At 40.1% G+C, this 17,294-nt stretch overlaps 2 protein-coding genes across 3 annotated transcripts; one reads left to right on the forward strand and one right to left on the reverse strand.

Moving 5' to 3' along the window:
* Positions 1-688: 688 nt before the first annotated feature.
* Positions 689-3,471, forward strand: LOC112170137 (polygalacturonase). Its single transcript, XM_024307309.2, has 7 exons — positions 689-1,090; positions 1,235-1,363; positions 1,468-1,635; positions 1,738-1,761; positions 2,427-2,634; positions 2,724-3,037; positions 3,123-3,471. The coding sequence occupies exons 1-7, from the start codon at positions 782-784 to the stop codon at positions 3,321-3,323; spliced, it is 1,353 nt and encodes a 450-aa protein (XP_024163077.1). The 5' UTR covers positions 689-781; the 3' UTR covers positions 3,324-3,471.
* Positions 3,472-3,583: 112 nt separating this feature from the next.
* LOC112170136 (protein NPGR2) lies at positions 3,584-8,388 on the reverse strand. 2 transcript variants are annotated; one of them, XM_024307308.2, is made up of 6 exons: positions 8,140-8,388; positions 7,449-7,743; positions 6,693-6,945; positions 5,107-6,332; positions 4,322-4,478; positions 3,584-4,145 (listed from the first exon to the last, which is right to left on the reverse strand). In XM_024307308.2, the coding sequence occupies exons 2-6, from the start codon at positions 7,701-7,703 to the stop codon at positions 3,829-3,831; spliced, it is 2,208 nt and encodes a 735-aa protein (XP_024163076.1). In that variant the 5' UTR covers positions 7,704-7,743; positions 8,140-8,388; the 3' UTR covers positions 3,584-3,828. The 2 variants fall into 2 exon arrangements, with proteins under 2 accessions (XP_024163076.1, XP_024163075.1); XM_024307307.2 differs by having other exon boundaries at positions 7,449-7,784.
* Positions 8,389-17,294: the final 8,906 nt, after the last annotated feature.

The following is a 17,294-nucleotide window of genomic DNA, read 5'->3' on the forward strand; positions in this document are numbered from 1 at the left end:
AGGATTTTAGAGTTCAAGAACATACGCAAGATCATGAAGCATAGGCATCCATTCAAATAGATAGAGATATGCACCCAAGAATACAGTCAATACACTATGCATGTTTGCATGGGCAGTGTCTCTTTTTAATTTTCTAATACCATGATCCAGCTTACATCCCATGATGTTCACATAATATATATGTATATCTTGATTGAGTTTGAATCCATTAGTTAAACTTCCATTTATACATACATGTCTTAATCGACGTACTAAATTCTAAATCTTAACACAATTAGCTGAAGTAAACAGGATTTGAAACAAAGTACTCGAAAAGAAAATGAGAAAACTCGGTATGTAAATCAAATGAACAAACGTTTGTGACCGACATAGCATAACGAACTAATCTATGTGCCGTAGAAATCAGCGATGCTCTCAGATTAAGAAGATGATGAAATAGAAAGCATCATAAACAGTTGCATTCTGATTTATGCTAAGCATGTAGGTTTGAATATAAGCATGCATATTATTATGCATGGAGCAAAAGTCGTCATCGATAGTAAATCATTTCGTCTCAACCTCTCAATGTGCCATGAGACCGGCCATACCTGAAAGAACCAGATACAACTTAACCGCCGCAAATACAACTCTCTCTCTCTCTCTGAGCTCCGTCGCTGTCTATAAATACTCAAGCTCCTCATCATATTCTCCTCATCCCAAGCTACTTGAATCTCAATCCGATCCATACACTAACCACTCTCTCTCTCTCTCTCTCTCTCATTACGAAACAAAGAAAGAAGCAATGGCTCTAATGGGACCTTTATTGCTGTTCTGTGTTCTTCTTGTTCTCTCTTTGAGTTCTTCATGTTATAGTAGCAGCTTCCAAGAGAACTCATTACTTCATAGTTATGTTGATGATGCTTATCGTGAAGCAACTGGTTTTTTTGGTTCCGGGGCAGCTCATCCTTCGTACACGAGCATCCTTGAGAATCTCAAGTTCTCTGACCGGATCAATCTCCGAACTCGGCTCTTCAGCACATCATCTTCCGTTAAAAAGGTTAGCGTCGATGATTTTGGCGCCAAAGGGAATGGTGCTGCTGATGACACACAGGTGCGCTTATAATAATGTCATAAATAAATATGGTACAAATAGTTTCCATGCATTTCATTTATTTGAAACTTTGAATGCATTAGTTTTTTACATGTAAATTAGAGAATTGATGTGTCATCATGTAAAGACATGGATTTGTTTCAGGCATTCCAAAAGGCATGGAAGACAGCTTGTAGTTCCAGTGGGGCACTAGTTCTTCTGGTGCCAAAGAAGAACTATCTTGTTAAGCCAATCACATTTTCAGGGCCATGCAAATCTCAGCTTACAATGCAGGTAATGCAAAATTCAATTAATAATGTTACTGTAGTCTATACTCCATTAAATTATGTATAAAATGAAGTAATTAGGGATTAATGAAATGATTGGATATATATCAGATATATGGAACCATAGAAGCATCTGGTGACAGGTCAGTCTACAGCAAAGATCTCAATCACTGGATCATGTTTGACAACGTTCGAAATCTGTTAGTTCAGGGTCCTGGAACCATCAATGGCAACGGTCAAATCTGGTGGCAAAACTCTTGCAAAAGAAAACAAACCAAGGTATAGTAGATTTTCATTAAGCATCTTCATGATAATGATGTCATCCTTTCTTCTCTGAAAGCAAATTAACTGATGCACGTAATTATTTTCATTGATTTGTAGCCCTGCGGGACGCAAGCACCTACGGTACGTGTGTACACACACACACATAGAGGGCCCGCCCTTCCATTAAGGGGTCCCTTTTTTAGTCTTTTATAGGGATAGAGCATTAGACAACTTTTCGATCACATTTTGACATCTCAACCATTCAATTTTTAGGTCATAATGGGTAGATTATTTCTGAAAATTTTTAACCAAATCGGTATATATGTATGTGTATATGATGTCAATCTTGCTAAATCGATATATATATACACACACGCACACACACACATACATATATATCGATTTGGTTAAAATTTTGCAGAAATAATCTACACATTATATACATATATATATATATATATATATATATATGTATGTATACAACCTTGCTCAGGTGCGGATATCCGCACTTAAGCAAAACGTACGGATTTCCCATTTTTACCAACTTTCAGATCATATTTTCACATCTTAACCGTTCAGTTTTTAGATCCTAATGTATAGATCATCTCTACAAAATTTCAGCCAATTTGATGATCATTAAGGCATACAAAACTGCAATTTACATGAACGAACCGAATCTGTCGAACCGAAACCGTTCGTGTTTATAATGGTAAATTGCAGTTTTGGATGCCTTCAAATTAATATATATATCTTCCTGTGTGCATTTCAAATTAATTGAGAATCAAGGCCGGTTTAATTACTTGCAGGCTGTGACCTTCTACAAATGTAATAACTTGGTGGTGAAGGATCTGAAGTTCCAAGACGCACAGCAAATGCACGTCAGTTTCGAAGAGTGCACTAATGTTCAAGCTTTGTATCTAACAGTAACTGCGCCGGAGACTAGTCCCAACACTGACGGTATTCATGTTGCCAATACCCAGAACATCACAATCTCGAACAGTAATATCGGAACAGGTACGCTACAGGATCCTCATTCATAAACTACTAGAGAAATGATCAACTATAAACGTCCTGATATGGAAACAATTATATTTGTTTTCTAGGTGATGATTGCATTTCAATTGTGAGTGGATCCCAAAATGTGCAAGCCTCCAGTATTACCTGTGGACCTGGCCATGGAATCAGTATCGGTAGCTTGGGGAAAGGAGGGTCTGAAGACCATGTTTCGCAAGTAACAGTGAACGGAGCTAAGATTTCAGGAACCACGAATGGAATCAGGATCAAAACATGGCAAGGAGGCTCAGGAATGGCAAGCGACATTGCTTTTCAAAACATAGAAATGAATGATGTGACCAACCCCATAATCATAGACCAAAACTACTGTGACACCAGTGACGAAGGACAATGCAAACAACAGGTAAGTAATCAGTTGACCTTCAATAACAAGTACTGATCTCAAATTTAATGACAGGTTTTGCTAATTAATTTTGTAAATATTGCAGAGCAAGGCAGTGAAGGTACAAAATGTGTTGTACCAAAACATCAGAGGGACAAGCACTTCAAAAGATGCCATAACATTTGATTGCAGCAAGAGCATTCCATGTCAGGGAATTGTGCTGCAAAATGTTCAACTCGACAAAGGAGCAGAATGCAGCAATGTTAATCTGGCTTACAAAGGAAATGTCTCCCCTCGATGTGCTTAAAAATTCATAGAAACAAGGGCATCATGAAAATTGGCTTTAGGTTGTGAATATACATACCATTGTAGATAAATAATCTCTGAAATTATCGTGTAATTAAAAGTATACTAACCAAATCAATAAAATCCAGTTCATTGAATTTCAAGACAAATTTGATATGTCATACATCTCTATTGTGGAAGATAGCTTACAAGTTGAAGCCAAGGTTCCCAGATACTATAGCCTTGTATTAAAAGAAAAATTAAAAAATTGAAAAAATAAAATAAAAAAGGGGCAATTTTACATCAAAGAAAAAGATAATTACATTTGTTGTTTTAGATTACTTTAGAATACAGAGACTCCCCTGCAAAGGCTTTGTAAAAGAATGGTAACTATTTTCACTTTCTTTTTTTTTCTCTCTGTCATCATCTAAGAGGATATGCGGGTGATAACTATTAACTTTGAACATGACAGCAAAGAAAGGTTTACATACATCTGTGTGTGTGTGTGAGCGCGCGTGTATATATGGTTATCTGAAGGGTTCTACAGGAGCAGACTCTTCAAGAAAGACTGCAGCCTCAAAACATTCAGCAGCTTCACATAAAGAAGACGGGGTACCCTGGGATTTGTAAAGTAGGCCTAGATTATACCATGCGGAATGGTTCATCCTATCAAGACTTAATGCATTCATCAAAAAGCTTTTGACAACTGTTTCTGAGTTACCAAGCCGATTGAGAACAACAGCTATAGAGACCAAGCTCGGTATATGGGAGGGATCAATATTCAAAGCCTCTGAAAAAGCTTTCACAGCTTCCTTGTAGAGGCCCTTATTTTCATAAAGTACACCTGCAGAACCGATGTTCCTTGTTAGTATAATACATTATATGCACCAGCAACAAAGTTTCCACAAACAGTACTACTATTCACAGATCTATTATATATTCTTTTCTCCGTTGTTTGGAGCATGAAGAAACTAACTGGATGAATAGAAATCGAAACTAACTGTGGTTGCCTGAATTTACCTGTGACATGGCATCTAGTTGCAGAGTAAGTACTTATGGCTTTAGATTTGAAGAGACAAATCTCAGCATCACTCCATTGTGAAAGATTTATGTAGACATGTGCCAGATCATGCCATATCTCCAATTCCAAACTTCTATCCAAATGTCGTCTAGTACTCTGTCATTAAGAACACAAATAAGTTTATTTCAGTGGAACAACTTTATCTGAAGGTCTTGCAAAGAGACACATAGAAATGATGTCTATGGTAACATAAACTGTTATTAGAAAATGGATCTACAATTACCCAATACACAAGTACTTTAGAGTGAAAGAAGACTATCCATTCTAAACTCTTCAATTAGGGATGATATTTATTAAGTTGATTCTTTAATGATACAGTTTCATGACCCAACGGAATATGAGTTTATGAGCCTATACCTCTATTTCTAAATAAAAACACAGAACTCCATCAAATTTAGTAACATGATAGATGATACTTCAATACATGCATCATTCTCTTTCCTTCAACACATCAGAAATACCAACAGGCTAGAAAACTCCTACTACTTTAAGTTTGTCAGAACTTCTTGACTAGTAATGACACAACCACGGAACCAGAATAATTCTCAAACAGCATTTTCACTGTCACTGTATAAGTGAAGTCATGCATTAAATTCTTAAACAAACATCACTCCCAAGTCCCTACTGTTTAATATATCAATATATATATAGATATATATATAACTGTTTCTGAAATAGAATCCTTGGATAAATGGATAAAGTAATCAAATAAAGAATGACAGACCTTAAGAAGCTTCTTCCTGTCACCAAGGTTTTTCTTCTGAACTTGAAGAAGAGCAAGAAGTTGAGTGTACGTCTCAATGGCACGTTTAAACTGACCCTCTGCAAGTTGGAGTTTGGCTTTGGTGCGCAGTAGTTCTCCTTGATCCCATTTACCTGTCTGATCCAAAGCACCATCTATGATTGTTTCAGCATCCACAAACCGTCTCTGAGCTGATAATATCCTGCTCAGCAATAACCAACCTTTAATATTAGATCCACCTTCCAGATTTAGCATTTGCTTTGCACAGTCAAGCGCAGCATCTAAGTATCTCTGCTCAGCATATTCTAGGCTGAGATGGTAAAGAATAATGGGGTCACTCATTGCTGTCAATTGCCCAGCAGTTTTCAGGGCCTCAAGTGCCTTGGCCTGTCTTGTCACCCTCTCACTATCAGTAACCACTGATTTAGAGTGTGCTGAAAGTGATATGCCCAATAAACAAGTGGCAGTACTTTTTGATTCATCACATTTGCCATCAACACTTTCAAGGGCTCTGAGTGCAAAACCTACCCCTTCTTCTGCATGACTGCGGTTTTCCCCACATATCTTTGATGCCATCAACAGAGCTGGAAAACACATTGGATCCATATAGTTACCCAACAACTTCCTCAGAAGATTTAAAGCAACTGAATCTTCACCTGCTCCATAGTAACAGAGAGCTAGTTTGTAAAATCTCTCTCTCCGATCAATAAAACCAGGTAGCAATTCTTCAAATTGAGTAGCTAAAGCCCTGGAATTCCCAGAAACAGATAGAGCAAATGAAAGATGATCCAAAATTGATGGATCCCATTCAATTCTTTTGAGAGAAACTTTTCTAAGCAGTATCATTAGCAGAAGAATAGCCTCTTCTAAATTGCTTTTCGGTGTAAATGATCTATCCATTTGGAAGCGGAGGTCTGGGGGGCTTGCTTCATCTCCACAATACAACAGAAAAACGGCAAACTCTTTCTGAATCTTTGCAGTAGTTTGTGTATCAAGGTTCCAATGACTGAGTAGAGCCCATCGGTATGAGAGGATAGCTTCATGTGGACAATCAGCAAACTTCCACAGTTCTGGGAGCAACTCAACACTCTGGCTTACAATATCATGCAATTTAGTGAATTTACAGTCAGCGCCTAAGTTTTGAGGTAAACCGCCTGGTAATGAAGATTCAACAGTGTCCAGAATAACTTTGCAAGATTGAGCAGCTTCTGCAAGAACAAAAAAAAAAAAGATAAATAAGTCATGCAATGATGTCTTTTTATCATGTAGAGAGCTCACAAATTCCCTCCTTTCTTCAATTTTTTCCCGACCCAATGTAACACAACTCAAGATCATAGTATAATAAAACATTATTTTCAGTCCATATGGTTTGGCACTGCCATCATTACTAAATGTCTTAGAAACCAGTTATATTCGTACAAAGCTAAACCGGTTTTTAGTTTCCCTTAATAAAATAACCATATAACTCCCTTATTAAAAGAAATGAGTTTCAAAATATGTACAATGTAATAAGATCCAAGATTCTACAAAGAAGAATGAAAGGTATCAACAACAGCAGATTTTGGTACCTTTAAGCCTCCCAAGACTCTGCAATGATTTTGCTTTAAGAAATATCGCTTCCAGAAGTAAACTGACAGCATTTATAGACAGAGGTGGGGTTTCATAACTTTGAGAACGTCTCCTACGATGTTCACCTGCTCTAGCAAGGGTGACTTTGATCTTTGGAGTCACTGCAGCAATATCTATTCCTTCAAATACATGTAAAGCAACTTCTATGTTTCCTTTACGATATTCACATCTTCCTAATAATGCTCTAGCTTCCTGCAAATTAAAGATTTTGTAGCTTTAGAATACAGAAAAAACTGCTGAAATCACCGAGACAGATACTGCATTGCTGGACAGGGGCTCCTAAGAAGCAATCTATTTTCATTCTAACATGAATGACATCCATAATTTCTTATTCGCTGTATTTAATTTTACCAAGTAGTCTCCCAGGCTATATAGTGTTTCCCTAAAAGGGTAGGACAATCTATCAGTATGTGAAAGAACTAAGCGAGGACTATTATGAACTCAACAGCCTTAATCTATGCAGATTGATCATATGAGTGATGAAGTTATTTCATTTCTAGACAAACCTTTCTACATAAATCCAGTTACTTCATTGCTCCGTTCATGATGGAGACTAAAGATGCTTGCAAATCTACATATTGACTACGAATCATATAGGATTTGTAGAAAGAAACAGAAACTGGATTTGATAAAAACGCATCATAACATCGATTTATCAAAATCCATCAGTAAACAAGTTTTCAAAGTAAACAAACCTCGTAGTTCAAACCACCACTCTCCCGCAGAGATGATTCAGCTTCTAAAATATTGGTGTGTGATTTGTGGTTAACTGCATCGACACGTGATGAAAACTCACTCTTATGATCCCTGGTTGCAAGGGATTCACTATCTGAAAAAATCAAATCATCTGGTGCTCTTATCTGCTCTCCCGAGCAGAGACAGTTCATAATCTTTCCGAAGCTCCCCGAGCTTCTACTCCTGCTCCCCTTTTCACTTCTCCTCCTCATCATGCCTCACTCTGCTCCAAAATCTTCAACCACCCACAGTAACCTTTATACATGAAATCGAAAACCACCCGTCACACAAGTCCACTACATCATCATCATCATCATCAAATCAACAAAATGATCAGTCAGGCAATGAAGCATTAACTCAAGCTTTTGCATAACAAAAAGATGATTATGATAACCAAAACAACCAACTCAATTCCCTTCTTAACAAAGTTCCTAATACACAAAAGAAAAACCAAAAATTTAATTCTGGGCAAGACCCTAAACTATAATTCAGAATCAAAAACGAAAAACCCAATTCAACCTCTCAATACTTATACAGAAAGATACAAACTTTGATGAGGAATTCCCAAAACTAGAGCCAGATGAAAATCAAAAACCCTAGAAACAGATGGAACAATCATGAATTGTATAAATAACCAATCAAAGCAATCACCTTTTGTCTTTGCAACACAGAAAAGCAGAGGCTGAGAGCCCACTTGGCATCATCAGCAATGCCCATCAACTTCAATTTCAATTTAATCAAAGCCTCTTTGATGATTTCTTTGAATCTTTCTTTTTCTGGGCCTCTACCCTTTTTAGGGTTCACGAATCATTACGACGCCGTATTTGGGTGAAAACCATGGCTGCAAATTTGAAGCGTAAGCTGGAAGATTGTCTAGGGGTTAACGATTTGGGAATACAGAAATCAAATCTGGGGTTTTCGGGAATTGGGAAATTCCTTTTCGCCGGCCCCACGTGGCCACGTGTTTGCTTTTACCGTCGTCGATGAGGCTAATTGCTCGCCACGTGGAAAATGTATTCACCCAGCTTCGTTGGCGTATAACGGTTTTAACTATACACTTAATTGTCTTCTTTCTCTGCCTTCCGTGGTTCTATTTCATAATTCTTTTTAACCATTTTCGATCGATTTTATCTTTTACTGTGAAGCGTGTTTTTTACTGTATCGATGTAATTTTCGTTATCGTGAACGCCCTCATACTCATACTTGGCTTTGTTGATAGTTTTTCTTTGAACCTCTACTTGAATTCACAAACGATGGACGACACAAAGTTTTTTTTTTGAACATAACATTGTAAACATTTCATTGAAACAAAAGAAAAGAGAAACACAAACTAGAAACAGAAAAAGAAGAAAACTAAAGATCTCAAAAAACTCCTCAGTAAGAAAACAGATCACTGAGAAGCAGGGAAACAGAAAAAAAAAACTATGTAGGAGCTGGAACTGCATCATAAAGAAGGATATTAGTAAAGGTAGGAGGTGGATGTTGAACCCAATCAACAGGGCACATCCGCCTGGGATCCAAAGAAGCAATATGATCAGCTGCTTGATTAGCTATTCTGCTGGTCCACACCCAGCTTGCATGAGGAAAAGCAACTGTGATCTCACGAAGATAAGAGACCAGGGGAGCAATAGTCCAATCCGGAATCAAATTTGAATCATTCAGGAGAGTCACAAGATGAAAGGAGTCAAGTTCAAAAACCACACAGTGCAAATGAAGGCGCAAGGCTAGACAAACACCTTGAACCAGTGCTAAAGTCTCTGCCAGTAGGACTGAAGAAGCCTTAGTAGTCCGCATGTCACCATGGAGGATGGTCCCCAAAGAATCTCTTACAACCACAGCCAAACCAGCCTCCAGAGAAACAGAATCCCATGATGCATCAGTGTTGATCTTCAGGAAACCAGCTGAAGGGAGAAGCCAAGGGGGAGGTGGGGGAGGGGGAGGTGGAACTGGAATGATCTTCCTACTAAAATGCAGAAACTCCGAAGCCGCTCCAAAAGCCTTACTTACCACCAAAGAAGGATCAGGGACAAGGTGATTAAAAACACAATGGCAGCAATGTTTCCAAATATGCCAAATAAGAAAGCAAACATGTGTAAGAGCTTCCGCAGTTGTGGTAGAAGCACTGTGAGGAATAGATAAACCAATGATCCAATGGTCAATAGTTGTGATAGTCTGAAAAGGAATGCGGTAACCAAATGGATGAATGAACCAAACCTGCACTACCCAAGGACATAACAGAAAGAGGTGTTCCACTGTTTCCTGATGAGAATGACAAAAAGGACATAGTGGAGAATGAGCAAGATGTCTCCGGAAAAGATTGTGTTGTGTAGCCAGCACATTAGAAGCAAGCCGCCACAAGAAAAGCTTGATTTTAGGAAGACTTTTGATGGACCAAATCCAAGACCAGACTTTGTCAGATATAGTATGAGAAGTCTGAGTAGCAGGATTCAAAACAAGGGGAGAGGAATTGTGAGCTATGTGATAACCAGAACGTACCGTATAGCTGTCATTCTTAACATGAGGCCAAATCAGCCGATCCTCGACCAGACCACTAAACAAAGGAATGGCTTGAATAGCAAAAATCTCCGGAGGAGTAAGAAATTGTTGGAGTGGAGACAGGTCCCAAGACATAGTGGACCAGGTAATTAAATTATGAACCCTCAGATTTGGAGAAGGAAGGTGAGGGAATCGGTGACTAAAACTCGGGTAATTCGGAATCCACTGATCCTTCCATGCATCAATTAAGAGACCATTGCCAACACGCCATAAGGATCCCTTCAACAAAACGGCTCTGCCTTCTAACAAACTAGCCCAAACCCAAGAAGAGGAAGGGCTTTGTTTAGCTTCCAAGCAGGTGGTGTGCGGAAAATACTTGTGTTTAAGAACCTGAGCCCAAATAGCAGATGGGTTGTGGAGCAGTCTCCAGCCCTGCTTTGCCAAAAGAGAAAGGTTGAAATCTTCCAAATTTCGAAAGCCAAGGCCACCAACGGACTTTGGTAAACATAACTGCTCCCATTGCTTCTAGTGAATGCCTTTCTCACCAGCAGAACCCCACCAAAACTTTGCAAGAGCGTTATTGATCTCAGTGCAAAGAGATTTCGGAAATTTGAAGACATTCATGGGGTAAGCAAGAATCGCCAAAGCAACCGACTTGATCATAATTTCCTTCCCCGCCTATGATAAAGGAGCTTGCTTCCAACCTTGAATCTTGCGAAGCACTGCATCACGAACATATCCCAAAGCAGAACGTTTTGAGCGTCCCCAAATAGTCGGTAAACCCAAGTAGGAACCAGGATTATCCGTAGAAAGAACCTTAAGAGTGGTTTTGATGAGTTGCTGGAGTGCCTCAGGAGTATTAGGGCTGAAATAAAGCAGAGATTTCGCATAGTTGATCTACTGACCAGAGGCTTTGCTATAAGAATTCAACAGAAACACCAAAGTGGAAGCATTTTCGGTAGAGGCCTGGAAGAAAAACAATGAGTCATTGGTGAAGAACAAATGACTAACGGGAGGTCCGGAGACGGACAACTGCATAGGAACCAACCACATCATTGCACAAACCTTACGAACCATGATGGAAAGCACATCAGTGACAAAGAGAAAGAGGTATGGAGACAATGAATCCCCCTGACGGATACCACGAGTGGGAGTGAAGAAAGCAGACGGTTTTCCATTGACAAGAATGGAGAGAAAAACCGATCGAATGCAATTCATAATCAGCATAACCCAATGATCTGCAAAGCCCATTTTGAGTAGTACAGCTTGTAGGAAATCCCACTCAACACAATCATAGGCCTTTGAAATATCCAATTTCAAACCAAAAGCTTCACCACCAATTCTGCGAAGAAGTTTAAGATGGTGGAAAAATTCAAGGGCCACAATCACATTATCCTGAATTTGACGACCAGTTACAAAGGCAGCTTGGTTCTCTGAAATAAGCTCTGGCATATAAGGTTTTAAACGATTGGCAAGAACCTTTGAAAGTACCTTATAAGCGAAATTACAAAGACCAATAGGACGAAATTGAGAAGCATGTTCTGGCGCCTTAATCTTAGGAATTAAAGCAATATAAGTTCTATTCATTTCCGGCGGTAGAGTACCAGTAAGAAGAAAAGAAGTAGCAGCTGCAAAAACTACCTCTTTGACAGTTTCCCAATAAGAGTGATAAAAGATGCCCGAAAAGCCATCAGGACCTGGAGATTTGAGAGGTCTTAAGTCAAATATTGCTGTTTTGACCTCCACCAAACTAACTTCGGCCAACAGGGAAGCATTCATTTCAGGGCTCACAATAGGGTCAACAAGATGCAGGACAGCTTCCCAATTCCTCGGACCAACAGTAGTGAAAAGAGAGTGATAGTAAGAGAAAAACACCGAAGCAATCTCAGTCTTTAATTCCAACCAAATACCGGATGGATCACGAAGTCTCAAAATTCGGTTAAACTGCCTTCGTTGAATTGCTGATTGATGGAAAAAAGAAGTATTCTTATCCCCCAATTTAAGCCAAGAAACTCTCGATCTCTTATGCCAATATAACTCTTCCAGAGTCCACAACTCTCCAATGCGAGCCGTGCCCATTGTAATCTGAAGAGCCACATTAGCAGATGTACTATTGTGCAAATGATTCAGGTGAACAAGCAACTCTTGGACCAAAGAGTAAGAATTGGGGAAAGCAGACTTACACCAAGCCAGTAAGGAGAGCTTACGAGCCCGGAGATTTGTGAGCCAAACTGGCCTAGCAGCAGAGCCAGAAGCTGCCACCCAATTTTCTGTAATGATTTGGCCACACATATCACTAGTCGGCCAAATGTGCTCAAATCGGAAAAGTTTAGGGCCTTAGATTCAACTGGAGAAGCATCCAATAGCAAAGGACGATGATCCGACCCAAGCAAGGGAAGATGGAAAAATTGAGTCCTTAGTTTAGCCAAACACCATGAAGAATTTGCAAGACCTCTATCCAACCATTCCTTAAGATAGAGGTCCCCAAAACGATAACGATACCAAGTGAAACAAGGACCCTGGAAGTGCAAATCCCTCAAGCCGGCTTGAGTAATGAAATGATTAAAGAGATCCATGCGGCACCGAGAATGAGGAAGACCTCCCCATTTCTCATAGGACCATTGGATCTCATTGAAATCACCTAAACAAATCCAAGGAAGAAATTGAACTGGAAAACGACGAATCATGGAACTCCAAAAAATTTTCTTTTCATTTTCATAAGGATTTCCATATAGCCAACTTATCTTACAACGGAAATCTTCATGTACAAACAAAACCTCAGTATCTATGACATTCACCAAATCATACAAGACTGATACTTGAGCTGAAGATTTCCAAAACAAAGCCAAACCACCACTACTAGTATTTACAGGGTTAACAATAAATGAGTGATCAAACTTGAGCTGTTTAAACCAAGAAGAAACCACATCAGAAGGCTGATGTGTCTCCATCAAAAACAGCATATCAGGGTCATATTTACGCCATAACCTACAAAGGGCTTTTGTTGTCAGAGATGACCCTAATCCCTGACAGTTCCAAGATAGTAGCCTCATTCTGCACCCGTAGCTGCATCTGGCCAGCTACCAATGCCACCTGCTGGAGCAAGGTCATCAAAGGATGGAGAGACATCTAGAGATGGAGTGCCAGAAGCAGGAAGTGAAACAGGAGTGTCCTCAAAGGGGGGGGGGGGGAAGAGGAACCACATAATCATCCTGAGTGACTGCGACAGTGCTAGACTGCTCAAATTCCAAAACCAAAGGAGAGGCAGGATGTGTAACCTGTGGATTAAGAGCACGATCTCGGGGTCGGCCACGACGACCACGACCGCGACCTGGACCAGGGGAAGCACAGGATCGACGAAGTCTTGTGGGAGGTGGAGCAGACACCAGAGGAAAAGGTGGATCTTCCACAACAGCTATCACCTTATGCCTCTTGGAAGGATTCGAAGAATCAGCAAGGGCCTTATGCAATCTCTTCCAGAGTTGCAATTGTTTGAATTGGTGAGCCAGAATCACAAGAGTACCCAAAAGAGGAAGAGAGGCCGCATCTAAATCCGACGGGAGAATTGATGATGGAGAAGCAGAAGTGGAAACCAAAGCAGTCGGAGCTTGGTATGAAGAGAAGGGAGGAAGGGTCGAGGATGGAGTCTGTACTTGAAAAGGGAGTGATTGAGAAGATGGATCTGGTGGAGGATCAAACATTGACATGTCCAGGTTGGGGCCGAGGAGAGTAGGGTCCAAAAGAGCTTCCTGATGGGCCAACAAGACTTGAAAGAGGGTTGGTTCACAAACCGGATCAACTTGCATCAAATGGGCTTGGGCATCAGCTGGATCTGTCAACATAGTAGTGAACTCAACTAAATCGGCTAAGTAGAGTGATAAGGCTAACTGCATGTCCGCCACATCACTGAGAGGCTGATGAGGTGGAGAGGAAGAAGATGGAACCACATCAGCAAAGATCTTTTGTTTACCCTTGTCTAAAGATTTGCTTGAGGAGGGCCCCATGGGAGGTGACGATGCAGATTGGGAGGTAGTGATTGGAGGAGATGTGGAGGGCAGTTGCCAGTGACCTTGTGAGCGATGAGCTAAGGCTAGGTTTCCGGGAACCGGCAGCGGATTGCAGCCGACATCACCAGTTTCCCCTGCCAGTAGGTCAAGGGCAGAGGATGGCGTGACACAGGGAATAACATTAACCTGAATGTCACCTGCAACGCCTGGAACACCCAAAACAACCTGTGTGCCAGTAGGTAAAACACGTACCTGATCGTGAGCAAGAACAACTAAGTTCCTTCCATTTGGCAAACCAGGAGCATGATCAGGAACCGGCAAAGGCCGTCGTAATCTAATTCCACGAGGATTACCAATATCCAGTCCATGGTCTTGATCACAGGGAGGCCTACGGAGAGAAGGGACCGCTAACCAGGGCCCAAGGTGATGGGCAGACGGATGACGAGGCATCTGACACAGTGAAATCATATGGCCAAGACGACCACAATGAAAACACATCTCCTAAAGTCATTCATAGCAAAAATCTGCCCAAACCAGGTCCCCTCCTGGCACATCAAACCAAAAACCTGGAGAGAAGGGAGCACGAGAGTCCAGTTGAACCCTAATACGGAGAAAACCAATCCAGGCAATAGGGACCTGAGGATCATCCACCTCAAGAACCCTACCAATTTGAGAGCCAATCCAGAAAGCATTATCCCGAGTCATCAAACCAAGAGTGAGACCATGAACTTGGACCCAAAAAGTAATGAAGTGAAGTGGGATGTCCTCCAAGCGACTATGAGGGGGCCAAGGATGGATAGTAAAACTACAACCCATCACCGACCAGGGTCCGCGCTCAAGAAGCTGGTCAGCAGCAGCAGCTGAGGAAGCAGCAATAGAGAAGACATTGTTGCCCCTGATAAGTTGCAAGTGGAAACGACCTATCGCAGCCCAGGCCTGTGTAAGGATACGGATGACCGCCTGTGGGTTATGACTACGATAAGAGATGAGATACCCAACCAGCTGGCTGGCGGACGTAAATGGAGAAAAAGCTCTCCATGCTGCTCATCAGCTAGGGGAGAATGTGGGGAGCGAGGGGCGTCTTCCATGAGAATGGGATGTGATTGTGAAGTAGGTTTGGAGTACGGAGGGTTTGCATGCATGAAACCTTTTAAGGGAAAACGGGATCGGAGTTGCCTGCCACGCGTAAGCCATGCCATGGAATGAAAAGAAGAGAATTACGGTGATGTAAAGAAAGAAGAACAAGTGTAGAAATTAGGTGAACAAAAACAGCAGAGGGTAAGGAAAGAAGACAGCTGTTCAGAAAGAGTTATAGAAAACGGACATGTAAGAACATGTACATTTAGAAGAGAAACAAGTGGATTAGAGGCAGCAAAAATGAAAGTAAAAGAGAAAAAGAGAGGAAAAAAGAAAAGAATCAATAAAAAAGAAGAATTGTGTAGAACAGTAAGGGGAGCTACAGTAACTTGACGTACTAGCTATAGTACAGGGGACTCACTTAGAGCGAGAGTCTAGAGTGAGAGTGTGTTTTTCATTCCTCATGGACGACACAAAGTTAAACTCCCTTTAGGTTCGATCTCTTGACTTGGGGTGAAAATGTTTAATGGATAAAAAGAAATTCACTCTAAATTTCTAAATTTTAACTTTTACATCAATCGGTCAACTTTTTATTTAGTTGAATGTATTATTAAAGATAAATTTTAAATACACTCTCTCAGAGTCTCAGTTACTTAATGCACACCCTTTTATATTTTTTCTGTCTCATTTTTTTATCAAACTTTCATATATGTCCCTCCTCATTAAATAAATAAATGAGAAAAATTTAAGGAAAAAAAAATCGGGTATGTATCATAAATTTTTATTTAATACAGCAAAATTAATTACTAATTAATTCCGGCACATATCAATATGCTAATTACTAATTACCTCTCTTCTTTCTCACATCAATATTTGAATAACTTAACTTTCTTACCTTTGTTGTTTTTCAAGCTTGATGCCTCTAAGATTTTAATATTTAATATATGTCAATATCTTCATGATCTATATAGTCATGGTTAGTATTAAAATGCGTAAAGAATGAGCCACGGTGGTTGTTTTGTAAACAAAGTGATTGATCATAATGTATTCATGTATCCAATATTTTTTTTTTTTTTGAGGTAAATATAATGATTTGCTAACACAGGCTAGAATGGCACAAGTACATAGTTCCCACCAGGGGTGATAAGTGCCATTATACTTGAAACATTTCCATTCCTCTATTCAAGAGCCTATCAGAACAAGAATATCCTAGATAGGAATAATAGCAAAGAAAAGCTTCCAAAGCCAATGCGCTCAATTGCGGTGCATCAAGAAACTCTTCCTCTTTGGATGTAGAATACCAACATTCTGTAGGCCAAAAACGGTGCCCAGCTTCCTAATACAAAGAATTTATTGTAATTAGACAAACTAAAAACATAGGATGGGTCTAGGGCAAAACACCACAGCCCAAATTAGTAAGCCTAAGAGCATTCAAATGGTAGTCCAACTCCAGAGCCCATTCAGCAGACTTGGTCCCAGCCCATCAACCCCTGGCACCTAGAGATGGCAATGAGGCGGGTTGGGGATGAGGATCACAATACTATCCCCATCCCTGGGGTCATTCTTCACCCTCATCCCCGCTCTAATCCCCAATAAAAATGTATTGGGGATTCCCCGTCCCTATCCCCACTGGGGATTAAGCCTTCAAACCCGCCCAAATCCCCATAAGAATTTAATAAATAAAATAAAATTTTTCTCATATTGTTTTTTTTTTAAATAAAAAATGTACAACATATAAAATTAAAATATGGTTAAATTCATAAATCATAATTCAGTGAGTGCTAAAGTAAAAAAACCATTAAAGTAAAAGTGTAGCCATTAAAGTATAATAGTAAATGTATATATTTGTAATTTATATTATAAAAAAAAATATTAATATAAATAAATTAAACTATATATAAAATATATATATATATATATATATTTTTTATTGGGGCGGCTTTGGGGATGAAGATCATAATACCATCCCCACCCCATCCCCAATCTTAGATAGCGGGGATTGGGGACCCCCATCCTCATTCCCCATTTGTCCCTGAATTCTCCCCCCATTAGGGAAGGGTATCCAATGAAGCTCCGCCCCACTGAGGATTTTTGTCATCCCTATTGGCACCTCTGCCCAACCCTCACTGCTACAACCTTGTTGCCTCGATCTACGCCACCGCAACCACCTGCTGCCACTTTGACCCAAATCGCCGCGCTCCACTCACAGCACACGTCGTCGTGAAG

The sequence above is a fragment of the Rosa chinensis genome, chromosome 6 (genome assembly GCF_002994745.2).
Source record: "Rosa chinensis cultivar Old Blush chromosome 6, RchiOBHm-V2, whole genome shotgun sequence".
NCBI classification, from domain to species: Eukaryota; Viridiplantae; Streptophyta; class Magnoliopsida; order Rosales; family Rosaceae; genus Rosa; species Rosa chinensis.